Here is a 20,705-nt window from a genome sequence, read left to right on the forward strand (position 1 = left end):
CTACATATTACCACTTAAACAAAATTATATTGAAGTCAAACTGTACAAGCACTTTACCGTTCAGTATAACCTGTAATGTCGTAACCGTACTGATTATTCTTATTCATTTGACAAGAAACGTAAAATATTTCAATGTATTTGCGTTGTCCGTAAGAAAAGAAAAGAGTAAATAGAATAAATGGATTTTCCTCGCTTGCTAGAAAGTTGGGAGAGGCGTGGAAAAGCGGCGGGCGGGAGGGAGTCAACATCCGGGTCCTCCGCGTTGTCACGCGCCTAATCACTTCCGGTAGCGGTTCAACGATGGCGCTCGTGTAGTCTTGGCGATTCTTCCCCTATGTTAAGCTGTTTGTTGAATGCCTGCCGGCTTTTCCATGGGGTGAAAACGCCCGTATCGCTCTAAGACTACCGGGACGTAGCGTGAAGTGCACCGGTTCCCAGACAAAGCGATTCTGGCACCCTGCAAGCTTCTCGTTTATTCTGCATCACTTTGTAGCGCTGATTGTGTAGATAGACCTTTGATTTAACTGGTCCGGTAAAATGGCTCCTGTTCAAATCGGTCCGGATGGGCAGCTGGTCCCGGCTGGGGGACCAAGTTCAATATCCCAGCCCCTGGGGGCACACGGTGTACGGCTCAGTTTACTGATTGAATTCCTTCTGCAGAGAACGTATCACGACATCACCCTCCTGGCTGAGCTGTGAGTGTGATGCTGCTGTCTTCATCTTGTGCTGCATGTACAGATTTTTTATTTTCGAGTTTGGTAGTTCTTCTTGGACTAGTGAAGTACAAATGTTTGTACTATCGAACTCAAATGGTGTTGGTATTACAACGGTAATCATTTGTGTTAATGAGTTTTTACTTTGAATCGCACATAAGCGTCAGGTTCCACTTAAGTGATGTGGTTTTGCAGCAGTTCTGCGTGTGATTCCAGGCTGCTGTTGCTGTTATTGAATGAATCGTTCGGATACTGTACATTAGGTTTGCAGTGTAGGTGTTCTTTTGGGTTCTTGGTTAGGCATGCATGATACGGTGAATGTTCAGCCCCATATGTTCACGTGACTTTCACCGACTGTCACACTAGCTGAAAGATCAGATTTTTTTTTACATCTTTATGATTTTTATGCTCAAATGTATAGTCTGAAATTTCGAATATATGCTACTGACATTTATTTCTTTGCCTTAGACTCCCAAGGAAGACTGATATGGAAAGGTAAAACGTTTCTTCCCCTTCCACTCTCTAAATAGTAGCTACAATCTTTTGCTTTTCTTATTTCTTCTCATTGGTCACTTTGATAATTGTGCGTAATAAATATTTCTTATTACAGGAAAATTGAAATTGTGCAGTTCGCCAGCCGAACCCGCCAGCTCTTTGTTCGTTTGTTGGCCCTTGTGAAGTGGGCAGGGAATGCCGGAAAGGTTGAGAAATGTGCGGTACGTCAGCTGTGCGTTTGTGGGCTGGACTGTTTTGTTGCTTCACAACAGTAGTGCTCATCAGAGACGCCTAAATCCTTTGACTGCTGAGCCACCACAACTGAGGACTTTATAGTAGATTCCCCAAGAGAGTGCAAGACTCTAATAAGACTGAATTTGTGTCATAGGGTCATTCTGGCTCAACTCAACAAATGGTTCATGCTCGACCATCTCAGAATTGAACCGCTTTGTGTCAGTTTGTTTGCCCCTGGGCCATATAAAATTTCTCTGGCCTAGCACATATATTTTAGGAGTTACACTGGCTTGAAATTGAATGAGATTTTTCCTTTGTTCGCAAAAATGCTTGGTCTGCCATTTTCAGATGCCTGTATCTCTGCAATAGTTACACCTAGGCGCCTGAAAAAAATGTGGATATACAAGTCTTTGGCCTAATTCCAAATATGTATGTATTTAGCTTGTAGCATGTACTGAACTTAAAATAAAAGAATTCTATCTCTGATCTGTCAAGAGGCCCAGAATCTCAAGGGGTAGTAAAAGTATTGTATCTCATTGTGCCATTTGAAAGTCCTAGGTTCCCTTTATAACATATAAAAAAATTAGAAAGGTGTTTTCTATTTTAAGGATTTTATTGAGCTTCAGATTGTCAAAGATTGACAACCCTTTAACCAGAAAACCTTTCTGGTTTTGTATCTTTGGACAGATGATCTCCAACTTCCTGGATCAGCAGGCCTTCTTGTTTGTGGACACAGCTGACCGACTGGCCTCCCTGGCAAGGGACGCCTTGGTGCACGCTCGTCTGCCCAGCTTCGCCATCCCATTCGCTGTCGATGTTTTAACCACTGGCTCCTATCCACGGCTGCCCACATGCATCCGGGTGAGCTGCCTGTCAGCAAATAGACTGCTGCAGTCATTGCTGCATGGCGTCTGAAGGGGGATCGCTATGTAGATCGTGGCTGAACACGTCGGGGTTTCTGCCTGGCGATATTGCGCCTTCCCAAGTAAATGTAACGGCGGACAGAACTTCAGTGCTGGATCATAGTTTTTAAGTTACCAGACTTTGCATTATTGTTAAGCTGTTATTTAAGGCTTCTGGAGGTGAATAGAGATGGAGATATGGAATAGAATTAAGCCCTTTGCCAAAATCATTTCTAACCATTTTGCACAGTGATTCAGGTGCAGATATGTAGAACACAACATGATTATTCTCCAGACTTGGAGATATTTATTCTGTATGTGAACATACTAGCTGGTAGTTCCATGTTACCCTGCAGTTCACTTCCGTTGGTATCTGGGAGGGACTGGATTCAGACACACTGGTGTAAGCTAACTTATTCCTGCTTCATTGCACAGCCTGATGCTATTGGTCGCTCACCGTTTCACGTGTTGAGAATCTTCATGTCGGATGCACTGCTCATCTTGTGTTGAATACTTCATTTAACCAGCATGGGATTTGTGTGCAGGATAAGATCATTCCCCCAGATCCCATCACTAAGCTGGAGAAGCAGGCCACCCTGCACCAGCTGAACCAGATCCTGCGTCACCGTCTGGTCACCACCGACCTGCCCCCGCAGCTGGCCAACCTGACAGTGGGTGAGCTCAGCCTGCCTTGAGCCCCTCAGGCTTTCATAGATTCTGATGGACTTTTCTGGAGATACCTCAACTTTCAAGCAATCTCTGCCATGGTTTCTCAGTACTGCTTGCATATTATTGTTAACCGATATCGGTATTACAGTTGCGTGCCATGACCAATGTGCCTTTTGTTTGCACAGCTGTTACTTACATTTAGTATGTATCCAGAAGATTCCCATTTCCTCATCGAGTTCCCTGACCTTTTAGAGTATATCGATGTTCATTGCAGGTGTTTTGAATTTGAATTTTTTTATTTGTATGGACACTAACACCCCTAATAATCTTCCCATTTCAAAGCCAACGGGCGAGTGAAATTCCGAGTTGAGGGAGAGTTTGAAGCCACGCTAACTGTGATGGGGGATGATCCAGACATTCCCTGGAGGCTCCTGAAGCTGCAGATTCTTGTGGAGGACAAAGAAACAGGAGGTGAGTCTAACATATGCTTAGTTTAAGAATGTCCCTCCTGACCTTCATAATCTTCTGCAAGTCAGTCCCTCATTGTCTGAAATTCTGCTGAAACTGGACGTATCAAAGCGTCCCAAACAGTAATCCTACCTAAGAATGATCATATTGCAGTAATACTGATCTTCTGCCCCTTTGCTTGAGACTGCGATGCCAGGCTGTAGACCAGTCTCATTACACCCATGGATAGGCGGCTCTGGTTCCAGCAGTATATTTGCTTTCATTTCAAGAGATGCTTCTGCAGCATACTGGTCTATGATTATATGGCAGTTATTGGCCCAGGGAAATTTTATTGATGTTGGAGACCCTCTGCCAATTAAAAAAGAAATTCAGTGTTAAAAATCATTTTCCCTCTGGGGAAACTAGTAAGTAGTCAACCCTTGTTGCCTGGTTTAACTCTAATTCTTTGTGTGTGTGTGTGTGTGTGTGTGTGTGTGTGTGTGTGTGTGTGTGTGTGTGTGTGTGTGTGTGTGTGTGTGTGTGTGTGTGTGTGTAGACGTGCATGTCATGAAACGCAGACGCAAGTCCTGCGTCCCACCTTCTGTTTTGTCTGAGCTAATATTGCCGACCCCCGAATGCAGATGGCCGAGCCTTGGTACACAGCATGCAGGTGCACTACATCCACGAGCTGGTGCAGTCTCGCCTCTTCGCTGATGAGAAACCCCTGCAGGACATGTTCAACTGCCTACGTATCCTTTATAAACCTGCAAGGCGACGAAGACGTCTTTGCGTTTGAAGAATAAGCCAAAAGTAACCTCAGGGGCCACCAAAATAACTCCAAATGTCAAAGCAATTGGTTTTAACGTTTTTCATGACCTGTGCGCCACTTTGTAACCTTGCATGAATTGACTGACCCCAGACCTCCCCCCCACCATGATGTCAAGGTGATGGTTCAGATCAATTAAACAACTAAAAGATTCGCATTTCGTAGTGAAAGGTGAAATTAAACGGTGCAGTGCTCTTTTGCGCGTTGATTTCTCGTTGTCTGCACCAGCAGGTCAAAACCGAGAAGACGTGAACATTTTCAAGTCATTATCTTTAATGGTTTATGCGATATGACTTTCCAGATACCCACTGGACCTGATGAGTGGGGTCCTCACTTTCATTTCCAGGGCAGGTTTTTGCCTTTGTGGGAGACGACTGTGTTCCAAGCTTTACTTTGGTACCTAGTGTAGTGGGTTTTTTGTAGACGTCTATGAAAAACATTGAGCGAAAACCTTTGAAATCTATAACAACAGGGCAAATTTACTTAAATGTGACATTTATGGATATTTCTGGTTATAAGTTGAATCTAAAGTGGCTTGGACCACTTCTTACTTTCCTCCAGTCACTCCAGTTCTTACCTGCTGCGCGGCTTTGCTCCCGGGTCGGCCGTGAGGATGCCTGTCCTTAACCTCACCTGTCAGACTCTTTCTGCCTGGCCCTGCAGTTGGAGGTGCTCCACTCGCAGACGCTGACGCTGGTGCGCGAACGCTGGGGTGACCTCGTCCAGGTGGAGCGCTACCTCCCAGCGAGATGTTTGACCCTGGCAGTCTGGAAGTCAGTCCGTTATGATGAAATGCACACTTCAATATGTGTCGATATGTGTGTCGTAAGAGGGCAACTTGGTTTTAACAGCTATATCTTTGGTGGGTTAATCTGGTTAGATATACCATGGATGTATCATGCTCCATATGTGGCTCTTCTGTATGCAGTCAGCAGGTCCTGGGCCGAAAGACAGGCTCTGCCTCTGTTCACAAGGTCAACATCAAAGTCGATGAGACGGACAGCTCCAAGCCATTGCAGATATCCCATGATCCTCCACTGCCTTCCTGTGACCGTAAACTAATGGAGAGAGCCTTGCGGGTATCCTATCCATACTTATGTCTTAAGAGTACAATTTTTGGTTGTACTAGTTTAAGTGGTATCTGTCTGTATATTTACACGATTAACAGCTCATGTTATTGTGATTGTTTGCTTTCGTCTTCCTCCAGATTGACCATCTGTCAGTAGAGAAGCTGTTGATTGACAGTGTTCATGCACGCTCCCACCAAAAACTTCAAGAGCTCAAAGCCATACTCAAGACCTATAACCCCAACGATAACTGTGAGTTATGCTATGATTTAGTATTGCCTTACAGTATACTACTTTATCCCCATTTTTTTTTCCTTATGAAAATCACATGTTTAGAGCATTAAAATGTGTATAAAGTTAATTCAAGTATTGCCATAAATTAACTTTGGGCCAAGCTGAAGCAGGACTGGGCAGTTAATCAAATTTTAATTTCAGTTGCGATTTTGGCTTCCAACAATCATCAAACCAAAAATAATCCAGATAAGATTGCTATTGTGCCGCATTTCATTTCACAGTGAAGCTCCCAATTTGTTTTGTGTTACGAATCCTGCTCCCCATTTCCTGCCCATTTTTCTTTGTTTTTTTTAGTAAATTTAGAGTTAAGTACTGTTAAATAGCATAAATGCATGATATTTCCAAACTTGATTAGTAATCGTCATCTGAGTATTGACTCAAATAATCATGATTTTGAATTTTGCAATAATTGAGAAGCAGACATCACAGACTAGGGCGATTAATCGAAATTCCAATTTTTTCTCCTGTTAGAATATCTCTGATATACAAGTGTTTGGTTTGTTTGTGAGAATCTATTCTGTCTAAAGCCTTTATAGAGACTGCTCTCCCTACCTTGGTCATCCCCATCCTGGAGCCCTGTGGTCGCTCGGAGTGTCTCCACATCTTTGTTGATTTGCATTCTGGAATGTTCCAGCCAATGCTGTATGGAACCGGTAAGAAGAAGAGTAACAAAGAGTAGGGGCTCAGGGAGAAACCAGGTCCTGTCAGGGTGCTTCTTTCTGTGAAGCATTTTAGTGCATGAATCTGGTCTAGTTCTGTGTGGATCAAAACTCCCATCCAGATGCTTAGGATTAGTGAAGATCACCTTGATGTTTTGCCTTTACATTTGACTCCTCCTAGATCAGTCCATGTTGGATGACATCGAAAAGTCTATAAACGATGACATGAAGCGCATCATCTCTTGGCTCCAGCAGCTTAAGTAAGAATGGCTACCATCCTGTATGCATCCATGGCATGAAAGCAACGTATCAGTATCACCAGCTGCATTATTCCTCTGAAATTATTGGTGTGTTTTCAGATTTTTGTGGGATTCGTTTTTGCTGCTGCCATGCATGCCCTGATAGATATTAGTCTGGGAAATCTTGAACCAAATTAACAAAAAAAAGGCTGTCTGGTGGGACAGTCAGTTTGCAATGATCTTTGATCCATTTTGAGATTTTATATAATGGCACAGTATATGGGCTATATCAGCTTTCTCTCGTCAGGTGTGCTTTTCTCTGTGAAGAGCGGTGTTTTTGAATGGTTGAGTTTATGACGCGTATGATGATGGGACCTCTGACTTGCAGGTTCTGGTTGGGGGAGCGGAGGTGCCGGCAGTCAGTGAAGCACCTCCCCACGGTGTGCAGTGACTCCCTGCTGCTGGCAAACGCCGACTCCCATCCCGCCGGCAGCCTTTCCAAGCACCGCCTCATCATCAAGCTCACTCGCCTCCCGCAGTACTATATAGTAAGTTCTGCTTTCGCTTATTCTTCGGTAGGATGATGATCGAGGTCCGGACATACGATGTATAATGTCAGCAGGTCTTTTAATCATCCGTGTATTTATATGCTAGAACAGTGTTTCCCAATCCGGTCCTCGGGGACCCACAGTCGGTCCACGTTTTTGCTCCCTCCCAGCTCCCGAAAGTGAGCTGAGATGGAACAAAAACATGGACTGTCTGTGGTTCCCCAAGGACTGGATTGGGAAACACTGAGTCAGAAGGTTTTGTTGAGTAAATTGAACTCAATTTTCAGAGGACAAATGTTTAGTACCCTCTTTCAGTACATAAAAACTGACATTTAACAGGACCAAATGCCATTCGTTTTATGGAAAACTTGAACTGTGTATTTCCGTTTTAATCATGTAGTCTCTCCACATCTTTGTTGCTTTGCATTCCAGAATGTTCCAGTGCTATATGCTTAGAGTACATGCTGCCACCTCAGTGCAACAGCACTGTTGAAACACTAATGGTTTAATCTGAGCACTGATGACCACCCCATTGTGCATCTGCTGGGGGCGTTGCAGGTGGTGGAGATGTTTGACGTTCCTGGCTGCCCCACTGAGTTGGAGTACAAGTACTCCTTCCTGTCTGTCAGCCAGCTGGATTCTGAGGATGGTCCACCCAGAGCTCAGCTGCTTCAGCAGTTTAAGTCCAACTTGGAGGACCTGGTGCTAGACTGGGGCGCCAGGTCAGGTGCCAAGAGGAAGGTAGGATATTTCCGCATTGTGGTGAAGGTGCATTGAAGAACTACAGGCAGGTTAACTTGCATTGCGCAATTTGAACACAAGGAAATTCAAAATGCTTTACAGAGGAAGAAAGATGCAATAAAATATGTCATTAAAATCACATTTAAAAGAAATAAAAAACAAAAGTCAAAACAATTAGTTTACCAAAAAGTTGCATTATAGTGGCAATGTATGAGTAAACTCCTGCTGATTTTAATTGATTGAAAAGCCACAGCAAACTGCACTGGCTCATTTAGGCCTCTATGTGTATTTTTGTGAAACTTCATTCTTGGCAGGTTTTAGTAAAAGTTACAGATTTTTTTACATTGCATTTTCATGTGCGATTTCATAGCCTCTTTCCTTTACAAATATTGTTTGTGGCTATATCTGATTGAGCTTGGTTTTATAAATACATAAATATTCCATCTAGGCTGTTGTGGTCGTATTACAGAAACATCCAAACCTGTTTGGTAACCATGGTAACTAGGATTTATTTTTATTTTTTTTTGGGGGGGGGGGGGGGGGAGTAATCACAAATGTACAGTTCCTGAATCATTTATCGTATCCTAACTTAAGTTCGGGTTTTCTTCTGTAATACCAAATTATGAAAAATCCTGGTTTATACTCTATCTTGACTTAAGATAGAAGGTTTCTGGAACACGACCCAAGAGCCCTAAGGCGTGAAGAGTGAATGAAGAAGGATCAGTTTCCTTTTCACAGCACAGTGTCTCGCTCCTTTCCTTCTCGCCTTGGCTTCTGGCAGCTCTCAGGGGACCGCTGTGCCATCGAGCCCAAGAAGCCCAAGAGATCGGGCGAGATGTGTGCCTTTAACAAGGTGGCGGCCCACCTGGTAGCCATGTGCGATTCCAACATGCCCTTCATCGGCCTGCGTTGTGAGGTGCCGTATTTAGCATATCCAGGCCCTGGCTCCTCATGAACCCTTACATGGTCAGGTTCCCCCTGAGCCCTCGTCTGAACTTCCTGTACTCTTCCTGTAGCTATCCAACATGGGGATCCCTCACCAGGGAGTGCAGGTAGAAGGAGATGGCAGCGGGCATGCTATTCGTGTCCTAAGGTATGTGGATGACTCTTGTGTCTGATTCTATGGGCATCATGAGGCAGTGGGTCTGCCTCAGGCACAATATTGATGTTTGCTTCCTTCCTCTATCCTGTCTGTGGCTCAGGATCCCTCCAAGCAAGGGGGTCAGTGAGGACACCAGCAGGGCCCTGGAGCGCACCTTGCTGGACTGTACTTTCCGTCTTCAGGGTCGCAACAACCGCACCTGGGTGGCGGAACTGGTCTTCTCCAACTGCCCCCTCAGTAGCACCTCCAGCAAGGAGCAGGGTCGGTAGTGGCATTGTGGCCTGAGTATTTTGGTTCCCCGTGCCCTGTGAGCTGGCCTGCTCACGGCAGCAGTGTGGGAAGCGCTTATTTATTCAGCATATCTGCATTAAAGTCAAAGTCTTTATGAGAACCAGCTTTGTGATCTAAACTCTGAATGTGTCTCCAGTCTCCGCGCATCATGTGTACCTGACCTACGAAAACCCACTTTCTGAGCCGGTGGGTGGCCGCAAGGTCGTGGAGATGTTCCTAAATGATTGGAGTAGCATCAGTAAGCTGTGTGAGTGTGTGCTGGACCTGGCTCGATCTCTCTCAGGTGAGCATTCAAACCGCAAACTTTAACCAAAGCAGACCGACCTTGTGCCTGTGTGTTTGCTTACTGCCTGACAGGCAGGCGTGCTCTCCACTTTCTTTCTGAAGACACGATGACGATTGTTTCAGGACACTGAATAGTAGGGCTGGGACATGACTTGAATTTTAATTTCAGATGCAATTTTGGCTTCCAACGATTATCAAAGCCAAATAATCGAGAGAAAAGAATCATTGTGCCACGTTTCGTTTCACAGTGATGCTCCCGTCTTGTCCTATGTTGAAATCCAGCACATCCCCATTTCCAGACTATTTTTATTTGTTTCTTACTTGATTTATATTTAGAGTTCAAGGAAATCCACTGTTGAAAAGCTTTTTAAAAACTCCAATAAATGCATGAGTCAGAGTCAAGTCAATGAGTAATCGTGTTAAATAATCGTCATCTCTGTATTGACCGAAATAGTCATGATTATGATTTTTTTTGTCATAATTGAGCCGCCCTATTGAATTAATAACATGCTCCACCATGTATTCTGAACATCTGCTTATTTTCCCCCTCAACAGACATGCCATCTTATCTGAGCCTCTTTTCGGAGATCCGCTTGTATAATTACCGCAGGCTGGTCCTGTGTTACGGCAGCACGAAGGGCAGCTCGGTGAGTTACAGCGACGGGGCTCCGGGTCTCGGCCAGAGCGGTGCGCAGGGAGAGCTTTACAGCTGCTGTGCTGTGGGTCGTACCTCTTTGTTCTTCATGGGTGCAAAGAATCCCCGCCCTCTTTGCAGAAGTCCGCGCTGAGCGCTCCGTGCCGGCGTGAAATTCCACAAAGGCAGCTTTGTTTCATCTTTTTGTTATTCGCAGAACACTGGTGTCCTTTTGGCAAAATTTGGCTTTGAAACATGCATTCATTCTGTATGGCTATAGCAGTACAGTACGGCAGTATCCCCCTCTCCTCCTTTTGTGTTTTTGACACTGTACAGTGGTTATTCTTGTATGGGTTGCAGCAGTGGAGTGGACAAGTCTTTTATTTGTTTGTTGTGCAACGTACATGCACACCAGAGGTGGATGGTGATTTTTAAAACGGGGGGGGTGCACAGTGTGGGCAGTTGGCAGTATTTTTCTTGTGTTTTTATTCAGTCAGCTGCTTACATGCAAGTTCTTGCTCTCCTCCATCAAATTGCTTCTTTAAAATGAAGTCGTCATTAGCTGCAGTGTCTGCCGTGCTGCTTCAAAGCCTGCAGCTCAGCTTGAACACACGCAACTTGGCTAGCAAGCTAACTACCCGCCTAGTCTACTGCAAATCACTGGGCGTAAAACAGATGATCAGACTCGGAGGTAACTGCATTTGTTTGCAATATTTACAGATGCCACTGGCTAAAGATGACATACAGAACAGTAAACTGTCACTCCGGGTTTCAATGAAACGCTTCTGCTCCCCGGCATGTGACAGAATGAACGCGCACTGCGAGTCAGCACTGCGATCCAGCACTGCGATCCAGCACGGCCGACACCGTGTGGCAGTCATGAGCATTACTGTTGTTGGTAGTTTATCCTGTCTTGAGCAGAGTCTAAAATATCTGACTGCAGGTCTTTCAGTGCAATCAATGCTGACGAAGCAAAAACTAAGTATGAAGCGCCCATAGACTCGCAGTGAAGCACAGCATCCGGGCAGCCCCGAAATCACATAATCAGTGTAAATTGTCCAGTAAGCTTTCGTCTATTCTCCATCTAGACAAAGAGTACACGAATCTTCCATAGACTTCCAGTGAAGCGTGGCATCAGCGGGCTATATTTATATTGGTTTCAAAGAGAAAATGAACGTCTATGCTGTCAAAGGCTACTTCCATGAAATGATCAGTGCTGTGATTCAATTAGTAAGAATGATTACACTTTTCGGCAATAAAATTAATTTACCTTGATACACTGGCTAATTCAATTTTTTTTTGACAATTTCATGTGGGAAGCCTAGCTTCCCATCTAGTCTTGGAACATATGTAAGGCCTAGAATTTTGGAAAGATCTTTTTCTGCACATAGCATATAGGCTCAGAATGCCATTTGGCTGCTGAAGCATGGAACTGAGCTTCATGCTACCTTCAAGATATCTCTGTAGACTTAAAAATAAAAATATGTTTTAGGGCTGCCACTAATGATTATTTTTCTATGGATTAATCTATCGACCGTTTTACCGATTGGTCGATTTAATCTAAATGAAAAGTTCATTTTATTTTTACCACAACAAACTGTATATGTTATTGCGGGGCTTTAGATGATGGATGCTGGATTTTCAGCACTATATGGATATTACTTCCACATAATTCGATAAGCAAATTAGTAGTGTCTCTTAAATATGAATGAGATGTGAAATGTGGTGTCCAAAAGCTAGTATTCGGTATAAATTTCCAGTGACCTCCTAGCACTCTTCAGGGGCTCGTGCATAGTGCCGTGGTACGCCATCGAAGATTTGCACTGTGTACAAACCACGTTTTTGTTTTGTAATAATTTGAATTGCTCCCATAATTATATAGTGATATTAAAGGAAAACATTTATTATAATGGATTGAAGCATTTTAGAAATCATAAAGGTTTTTTTTTCATGAACATAAGAAATGATGCTTTGATTTCAAATTGATGTCGAAGCGTTTTCGGGGTTGACGTCGTCGACAGCGTCTACTGACCGTGGCAGCCCTAATCCGTTTGCACGGAATAAGTCCCGAAAAGCATTTGTAACTTTCAGGGGCTTCACAAAACCATAGTCAGCGCTTCAGTACCCAAAATGAGGAAGTTTGAAATGTGTGTGTTTCTTTATTACTTTTTTCTTCTGGAGTGGCTGAATGTGCCAAAATTATTGAATTGTCCAAGAAGTAACAAACAGCCCTAGAATAACATTCATGAACTTTAGATAAGGGAGTTCAGTCTAGGTGGGGAAGAAGCTGAAGCAGCTGAAAAAAGGGCCATGTGGCGTGATCAGCAACTCGGAGACGACGCAAGGAGAATGTCAATGCTGCTGTGTTCATCCATCTGTCCATCTTCTAATTGTTTGTTCTGGTCAGGGTCATGGGGGTGGCTGGAGTCTATCCCAGGCAGCATAGGGGCCCAAGCTGGGATACACCCTGGGCAGGATGTGAATCCTGATCTCATTTTGTAAAACCAGTTCGCATATCTTTAGGAAATCGTAAAATAGTGTTTTTGGGGAGATGACTGAAGTGTAGAACTGTTGTTTCTGGCTACAATGAAGCACTGCATTTCACTGTAAGAATCTCTCTCACCAGCAGTTAAGTGTAGTGGTGATGGTGTCAGTGGGAAGCTTTGCTGTGGGACCTTGATGGCTTTTCATGATGTTATCGAAGGGCCTACGAGTTTTTGCTGCTCTGTGGTTTTTAATTCTCACTTATTTTGACCTGATGCCGTGTCCCTCTAGGTGACGATCCAGTGGAATTCTGTCACCCGCCGGTTCCAGCTTTGCCTCGGCACAGTGGGGCCTAACTCTGGATGCAGCAACTGCCATAACATCATCCTCCACCAGCTGCAGGAAATGTTCAACAAGACACCCAATGTTGTGCAGCTGCTCCAGGTGAGGTTTTTTTGTTTGTTTGTTTTTTAATCAGGGCTATGTACAAACGACACACAATTTTGGGCTTTTGTGTCAGGATTCTGTGGTCCTTTCCAATGAAAGGCTGGATGACGGAACATCTTCCTGTTGATGCTCGAAGGTCTTGCTTGTTCTTTGACTCCAGTGATCTCCCATCCTGCAGGTCCTCTTTGATACTCAAGCTCCATTAAATGCCATCAACAAGCTGCCCACAGTGCCCATGCTGGGACTAACTCAGAGGACCAACACAGCCTACCAGTGCTTCTCCATCCTCCCCCAGTCGCCGACACACATCCGCCTGGCCTTCCGCAGTATGTACTGCATCGATATCTACTGCCGCAGCCGTGGTGTGGTGGCCATCCGCGACGGGGCCTACAGCCTGTTTGACAACACGAAGATCGTGGAGGGTTTCTATCCAGCACCAGGCCTTAAGGTGTGAACCCATTATCCTGTCCTACAATCATTAAATGCTCTCCAGTTAGTGGGTCTTGCTTTTGGGTATCTTTGTCCAGTCTTGGGTATATTGTATCAAGACTGGTATTGAAACATCTGTTTCAGGTAAGCTGTGTCCTTGCTCCTGATTGGCGTTTGTGAACCTCTCTTATCCTGTCGCCCTCTGCAGACGTTCCTCAACATGTTTGTGGACAGCAACCAGGATGCACGCCGGCGCTCGGTCAATGAGGACGACAACCCCCCGTCGCCCGTGGGGGTGGACATGATGGATTCCCTCATGTCTCAGCTTCAGCCCCAGCCGGTGATGACCCCGGTTCGCACTAGACCTCATCTCGCCGCGTGGTCATGCTGGATGAGCTATCGCTAACTTTTATCTCCTTGATTTTCAGTTTGTCAAGCAGCAGCCAGGAGGCAGCGTCTACGCTCCACTCACTTCCCCTCCCACGCCCTACCACCAGAATGTAGCCCCATCTCCCTCCATGATACCTACGCAATCCCCAGGCAAGATCAACAAGCTCGAATTTGAGGTCCTTAGTAGAATTGCTGGTGCGTCTAATCAACAAACGCTGTCATTGATTGGTTTTTTTTTTTTTTTTTTTTGTGAAGGTAATATCCATGCCGCCAACTCCCCTAGCGGTGCGTTGCGGGCTCCCTCTCCCTTTGGACCCACCCCCTCTCCTTCTTCGCTGGGCATTTCTATGGGACAGACATCCAGCTTTGCCAGCCCACATGGTAGGTGCGCTCAGGGGCCAGGACGGGGTGCTGGAACCTTCTTTTGTCATGAGCTTATTGACACTTCTTTTATCTTGTAGGAGCTTTGGACCCCAGCTCACCCTACACAATGGTCTCCCCCAGTCAGCGTGCGAGTACCTGGCCGGGGTCGCCGCAGGTGTCTGGCCCTTCTCCTGGTGCTCGTATCCATGGGATGTCACCTGGCAACCCCTCCCTTCACTCTCCTATCCCTGACGTTTCGCACTCGCCCCGTGCTGGACCCAGTAAGTCCTTCCTTTGCTTGCCCAACTTGCCCCTTTTACCTTCTCCGTTACCTCATGGGCTGATTCCTTCTGTCTCTCTCTGCAGATTCCCAAACCATGCCCACCAACATGCCTCCACCCCGCAAGCTCCCTCAGCGCTCCTGGGCGGCCTCCATCCCTACTGTTCTTACCCACAGTGCCTTGCACTTGCTGCTCCTGCCCTCGACCACGCCTTGCCTGGTGCCCGGGCTGGCCGGCAGCTACCTGTGTTCCCCGCTGGAGCGCTTCCTCGGCTCTGTCGTCATGAGGAGGCACCTGCAGAGGATCATCCAGCAGGAGAACGTAAGTTAGTTTGGGTTCACAGCACATGTTAAAGAGCAGGCAACCATATAATAAATAACCACGAACAGGATATGGAAGGAAATTGGTACAGGATTGTAGTCCTGTTTTATAATATCATTACGTGATTTAATACTTGATTGACAGTTAACTTGATTAACTTACCGCTCGCTCCAAACTCATGTACCATGAGCATTATTTGTACTTTATTTGAACTCTGTCATCCATCTCTGGTCTTTTTCAGTATAACTTTGTTTCTTATTTGTTTTGTATTGTATTGTTGTTTTTGAGGTTTTTATTGCTTTCATTGTTTTTATTATGAAGGACTCGATCACCTTTCATTTCACTACAGCTTATAGTTCATTTACCTTGCATCTGATAAAACCCTTGAGCTTTTGATAAAAAAAAAAAAAAAAAAAATTTTTATGATCGGATAATAATTAGGAAAGGATATGAGTGCCTTTCTGCGTCAGCTTTTTCAGCGTTGCAGTTGCTGGATAACTCGCACTCTCTACATTCATCTCTTTATTCTTTCTTGCTGTCCTGTCTTGTTTACCCTTTCTGCCCTCCTACCCTCTCTTTGACAGTTTCTCTCTCTCTCAGGCCTACGTATCTTTCTAATGCATGATTCTTGTGGAGGTGTGTTAGACCAGTGATTTGAATTTAAGCATCACACACAGATAGAGGTTAATGAGGTGGAATGCGAATAATGCAAATCAACCAGTTTATAACGAGCACCCTGTACGTATAACTTGCCTCTTTGTAAGTGCCCCTTAAGATCATCTTGACGACTGGGTTTTCCAACATGGTGCTTCCTGAAACATTAAACGAACAAATGTACGATCTTGCATGACCACGGTTAACTGAAATGTTACACGCCCACACCTTCAGTGTGCCCTTACGGTGTGGTATGGTCACACTCTTAATTGGTCAAGTGATTATTAGTAGTGATGGCCAAATGAAGTTTCATGAACCATTTGCTGTGTTTGCATCATGAGCCATTCGCTGTATTGGCCCACTAGATGGTGCTGTTAGTTTGTTTTGGGGCATGCTTTGAGCTCTTTTTGGAACATAGAGCACCATCTAGTGGGGTCAGAAAGTACGGCAAATGGTTCATGAAGCTTCATTTGGCCATCACTATTTATTAAGCACCGTCCTCCTTACGCTGCCCTGCTTGTGCCCCTCAGCTCACTATAGTGAATTCGAATGAACCTGGCGTCATCATGTTCAAGACGGATGTCCTCAAGTGCAGGGTAGCGCTGAACCCCAAGACCTACCAGACCCTCCAGCTGAAGGTGACTCCTGAGAATGCAGGACCCTGGGCTTCAGAGGAGCTGCAGGTGCTGGAGAAGTTCTTTGAGACCAGGGTAACGTGTCCCAATCTCTCACCTGTATCCAGTTGTCTTGGCTGGGGTGTTGTACCTCTAGTATAGCTCTGTGGTTAATGTGGCATTAGCGTTTCCACACCACAAAGAAGGAAGAGGAATGATGTACCTTAAGTGGAATTCAGGGTTGTGAACTGGCAAAGGAGCTCTAAGCTTGCTTGGGCTTTTGGGCAAGATCTGCATTTAATGTGGCATAGTGTATTTCTACAAGTCTTTGCCCCAATGTCCCTGGCTGTGGACCAGGCAGTGTCTGTACAAGAGTGGGCAAAAGGAATCAAATGACACATGAAAAAGGCTTTAATTTCAATGTGACTTAATCATAATGACAAACGCAGCTGCAAATGCGAGTCCCTTTTAAGTCGAATGCCAGTTAGCCATTTGTGTCACCTATGGACCGGGTCCAACACACAGTTTTCAAAGGAACATCAGGCAATGTCAATGTCTGAATTGCAGTTGCATCAGCCAAAAAAACTGCTCAATTGTTTAATCTATTGAGGGAAACGTTCTGCGCAAAATTATGCTGAACACAAACTGGCAAGGAGGAATAGTCATTGCAAATTGAAGATCACCAACAGGGCTGGATGACACACGACGCAGCGGTTACTAAAAACCACAAAACTGCTGAGTCATTCTAGCTATACTGTAAGGGGTTGCATAGCGACCAAGGAAATACGATACCATTTTACAGAACAAGGTAAAAATACTCATGATTACAAAATGGGAAATATACTGCAGCATCTTGAACAATTGGATGAAGTAAAATGGCCACTATGGCCTCCTAAATCTGATGTAAACGGCGCTGAATCTTCTGGTGGGTGGAATGCAAAGTCGATCCCCCCCCCCCCCCGTCCTTCATCCCTCCAAGAACACGAGGCTTCTCTTCTCCATACGGTTCTCTATCCCACTAACACAGATTAGTATTTGAATGACAGGGGGTCCAAGAAGGACTGAAGCTATCATGAAGTCAGTGGGTGGTCTTGCTCCTTTTAGGTGTTTTTGCTATTTTGTCTGCCGCCTTAATCTTCAAGGGGCAGGCAGCCAACCACTGCTCTGTTTACATGCTTTCTGTGGATTTTGAGGTTGGATCTTGTTCCTGTACATACACCTGCCCTAGAGGGATGTTCCGCAGTCACTGAAGGTGCAAGGAACGGGGTGGAAGGAAAGAATGTGACACTGAAATCCAAGTACCAGAGTGTTCTTCTTGACCTCGCAATCGACATGTGTCCCTCTTTAGGAATCTCCCATCATTCTTTGCTTTTACAGAATAACTTTAAACTGCTCTGAGGTTCTGAGGACATTCGATTCCTTTTCTGTGCTCCTTATGTGCAATGGTGCCTCTCTCAGACCTTCTGTAAGATCTTCAATGCAGTACGTGTAGCTTGAATATGGGATCACCATGGTCGTGAATGAAAGCCTAGTTTGCGGTTCTGTTTAGCAGAGAGGGGCTGATTTATTTCAGAATGTTTTCAAAATGGTTTAGACAGACCCAGAGTACATATTTATGTCCTTTGTCTTTTACGTTGAATATGTCTTTTTTTTTTTTTTTTTTACAGCAGGGTTTCTCAACCCAGTCCTCAAGGACCACATTGCCAGGGAATTGGGAGAGAGCAAAAACAGGGACCGCCTGGTGGTCCCTGAGGACTAGGTTGAGAAACCCTGTTCTGCAGTGTATTTCAAAGTCCTTTGCCCTCTTTAGGTTGCCGGTCCACCCTTTAAGTACAACACCCTAAATGCCTTTACCAAGTTGCTGGGGGCTCCCACCAACATCCTCAGGGACTGTGTACGCATCATGAAGCTGGAGCTGGTGAGTCCTGGGGGCGTGGCTCTCGCGCCAGCGCTCAGCGTTTTACCCTCTCCTGGCCCGTGGACCTGCGTGTCACTCCAATCTCTGTTTTGGTCCAGTTTCCAGAGCAGGCTGCCCAGCTCAAGTGGAACGTGCAGTTCTGCCTGACCATCCCCCCCAGTGCGCCTCCCATTGCCCCCCCTGGCACCATCGCCGTAGTTCTGAAATCCAAAATGCTGTTTTTCGTAAGTATTGTGTTCTGCCTGGTAACTTCACTTCTAAGCCCCGACCTTTGGTTTCTCCTCCGCTTTTGATATGACTACAAAACGAGGGATTTGCTCGGCCCTTGTTATGAAGGTGGATCAACGTCCCTCTCAGATCTGTGTGTCTGTGCCTGTTTCTTCGACATTAATCTTCTTGTCCTGTTCAACATTTATGCACATACATGTGTATGTTTATGTATGATCTGTATGGCTGTTGTATGTACGCATGCACACCGGTAATATTCACTCTAAATATTTAACTTTGATATGAATGATGAGTGGATGCTTTTTGTCTAGTTTTTATTTTCAATTTCTTTTGTCTCAGCTTCATCACAAACTGCTCAGTGGCCCCAGAGAAATAATATTTCGTGGTACACAAATGTTTGCGCACATGCAGAACATAAAAATCCAGACCGGATTTTTACTTCAACCAGCCTGTTGAGTATCAGGAGTCAGTCACTGAGTACTCAACTGCTTGGTTTGAATAAAATCCTGGTCTGGATTTTTGCTCTCTGGATCTGAACTGTGTACTTGTATCCTTATACGGTGAGATGATGACAAAGACTCTTGAATCTTGTATCTTCTTCCTTTGCCTTGTCCCCCCACCTGCTCAGCTCCAGCTGACCCAGCGGATGCCCCTGGGCCAGGAGCCCGTGTGCCTCATCGTGCCCATCGTGTACGACATGGCCACGGGCCTCACGCAGCAGGCCGACATCCCGCGGCAGCAGAGCTCCTCCGGCGCCGCTGCCCTCATGGTCAGCAGCATCCTCAAGAGGTTCAACGACATGCACCCCCCACGCCAAGGTCAGGGAAGGGCGCCCGTTTTCACTTAGGAAATCTGAGATATCTCATATGCATTCGGGGGGATAGAAGGCATACAAGGCGCACAAATTTTAATTAAGCAGGAAGTTTCAAAGGCTCTTGTGTTTTAAAGAAATGCTTTGAGGAGCCAACATTTCTGAACTGGTACAGGTGGGGAGAATCCCTGTTTAGATATTTTCCCGTTAAATTTTAAGGCATTTAATGTGAGCTAAGTCCTTCAGTTTCTCTGTGCACTTATACTTCTTCCTCTCTCCGCAGGTGAATGCACTGTATTCGCCTCGGTTCATGAACTCATGGCCACTCTTACACTGCCACCTGGTGGTCGCCCATAGCATCTTCTCTTCTGCGCTCCGAATCCTACATGGACAGGAGCAGCTCCTGTACACTGCCTACTGTGCCCCAGAGAGAACTAATCTCTTCATTTTGACAATGATGTCAGAATCGAGTGTGTATGGGTGAGTTGCCTTTAGCCATCAAACAGTTGTGATGCAAAAACTTTATAAAATTCAGTTGTAAGGATGTTCTTAACGAATGAATGAGCACTGCATAATCCAAGTCATAAATTAAAGTACAAGCTACTGTAGATTTTTAATTTATTTTCCTCCCATTCGCACTTCACTGTTTTACCTACAGTTGTACATTTTTTGCTTACTAGGATAAACAATAGTTGTAACAGGACATTTTGCAAGAAGCTTTATTCAAATAGATTTTATACCAAAACGCCAATATTATTGATGTATTGGAATTTACTTTTGCTTAGTACTCCTATATAAATGTCTCCCTTTTTAATGTTGTGATTTGTCAGTTAAGTGTCACTTTGCATATTGTAAAACTGTGACAAAGTTTATAAGTAAGCCCTATTTTATTATGGGATGCTCTTGTGACCGAATAGAAGAATGTGAGATGAAATGTCTGTCTTTAATAAATGCTATTTAAGTAAATATATCTGGTGTCATCATTCTGTCGTTTTATATGGTTCTTTATCGTTACTTTTTAACTCGAGTCTCAGGAGTCCTTTTTCATTGCATCCAAGTAGGAGTACACAGCGCATTCAGATAGAATTTTCCCTGGGTTCTTCATGGTGCTACTCATGAAAACAGACACAATACTCCTAACTTGAGTGTGACTAGAACACACACCTTTCTGACAGTGTGTTTGCGTATGGACAGGAATGGGGTAGACTAAGGGAAGTGGCCCCCTGTCGTAGGCTGGCATGGTGGATTAGTATGCATAATGGGTTGTAGTTTTGGGGCTGTGTGTGGCTGTGTGGGTTAAGGTGCTGTGCCTGTGATCAGAAGGTTATGGGTTCAAATTCCTAAGTCAGCTGAGTGATTTCACCAGGGACCATCTGACCCTGCCTTCTCACTTGTATGTTCCTCTAGATAAAAGCATCTGCTAAATTAAAACAAAAATGTAGCTCACACCTTTGGGGCTGTCGGTTTAAACTGTGGGTTATGCATGTATTACATTGTGGAAGCTCAACGGAAAGATGGCTTTACTTTGAGGTAAATATTCGATAAAGTATTCGACGTAGAGTACTTCCATCTGTATGAGTGCTACCTTTTAGCAATAGACTAATATCGATTTAAACATG

General features: G+C 44.8%; 1 protein-coding gene across 1 annotated transcript; it reads left to right on the forward strand.

The window, feature by feature from the left end:
- Positions 1 to 240: 240 nt before the first annotated feature.
- LOC125709757 (mediator of RNA polymerase II transcription subunit 14-like) lies at positions 241 to 20,052 on the forward strand. Its single transcript, XM_048978541.1, has 31 exons — positions 241 to 695; positions 1,182 to 1,208; positions 1,324 to 1,429; positions 2,130 to 2,303; positions 2,890 to 3,019; positions 3,356 to 3,484; positions 4,102 to 4,209; positions 4,927 to 5,059; positions 5,215 to 5,365; positions 5,494 to 5,605; positions 6,175 to 6,300; positions 6,488 to 6,566; positions 6,934 to 7,093; positions 7,652 to 7,834; positions 8,616 to 8,750; positions 8,851 to 8,927; positions 9,037 to 9,197; positions 9,364 to 9,510; positions 10,068 to 10,159; positions 12,922 to 13,074; positions 13,256 to 13,525; positions 13,715 to 13,846; positions 13,935 to 14,046; positions 14,152 to 14,277; positions 14,358 to 14,540; positions 14,626 to 14,861; positions 16,046 to 16,225; positions 17,940 to 18,047; positions 18,146 to 18,271; positions 18,904 to 19,093; positions 19,370 to 20,052. Exons 1-31 carry the CDS (start codon positions 538 to 540, stop codon positions 19,441 to 19,443), a joined length of 4,278 nt encoding a protein of 1,425 aa, XP_048834498.1. The 5' UTR covers positions 241 to 537; the 3' UTR covers positions 19,444 to 20,052.
- Positions 20,053 to 20,705: the final 653 nt, after the last annotated feature.

Source organism: Brienomyrus brachyistius, chromosome 16, assembly GCF_023856365.1.
Source record: "Brienomyrus brachyistius isolate T26 chromosome 16, BBRACH_0.4, whole genome shotgun sequence".
Classification (NCBI taxonomy): domain Eukaryota; kingdom Metazoa; phylum Chordata; class Actinopteri; order Osteoglossiformes; family Mormyridae; genus Brienomyrus; species Brienomyrus brachyistius.

What these genes read in the sequence shown, in the direction of transcription:
- LOC125709757 (XM_048978541.1), top strand. Translation starts at nt 538, where the DNA reads ATGGCTCCTGTTCAAATCGGTCCGGATGGGCAGCTGGTCCCGGCTGGG. An exon ending in GCCTCCCGCAGTACTATATA is followed by an intron (nt 7,094 to 7,651) that starts GTAAGTTCTGCT and finishes GGGGCGTTGCAG; the next exon opens with GTGGTGGAGATGTTTGACGT. An exon ending in ATGTTGTGCAGCTGCTCCAG is followed by an intron (nt 13,075 to 13,255) that starts GTGAGGTTTTTT and finishes CCCATCCTGCAG; the next exon opens with GTCCTCTTTGATACTCAAGC.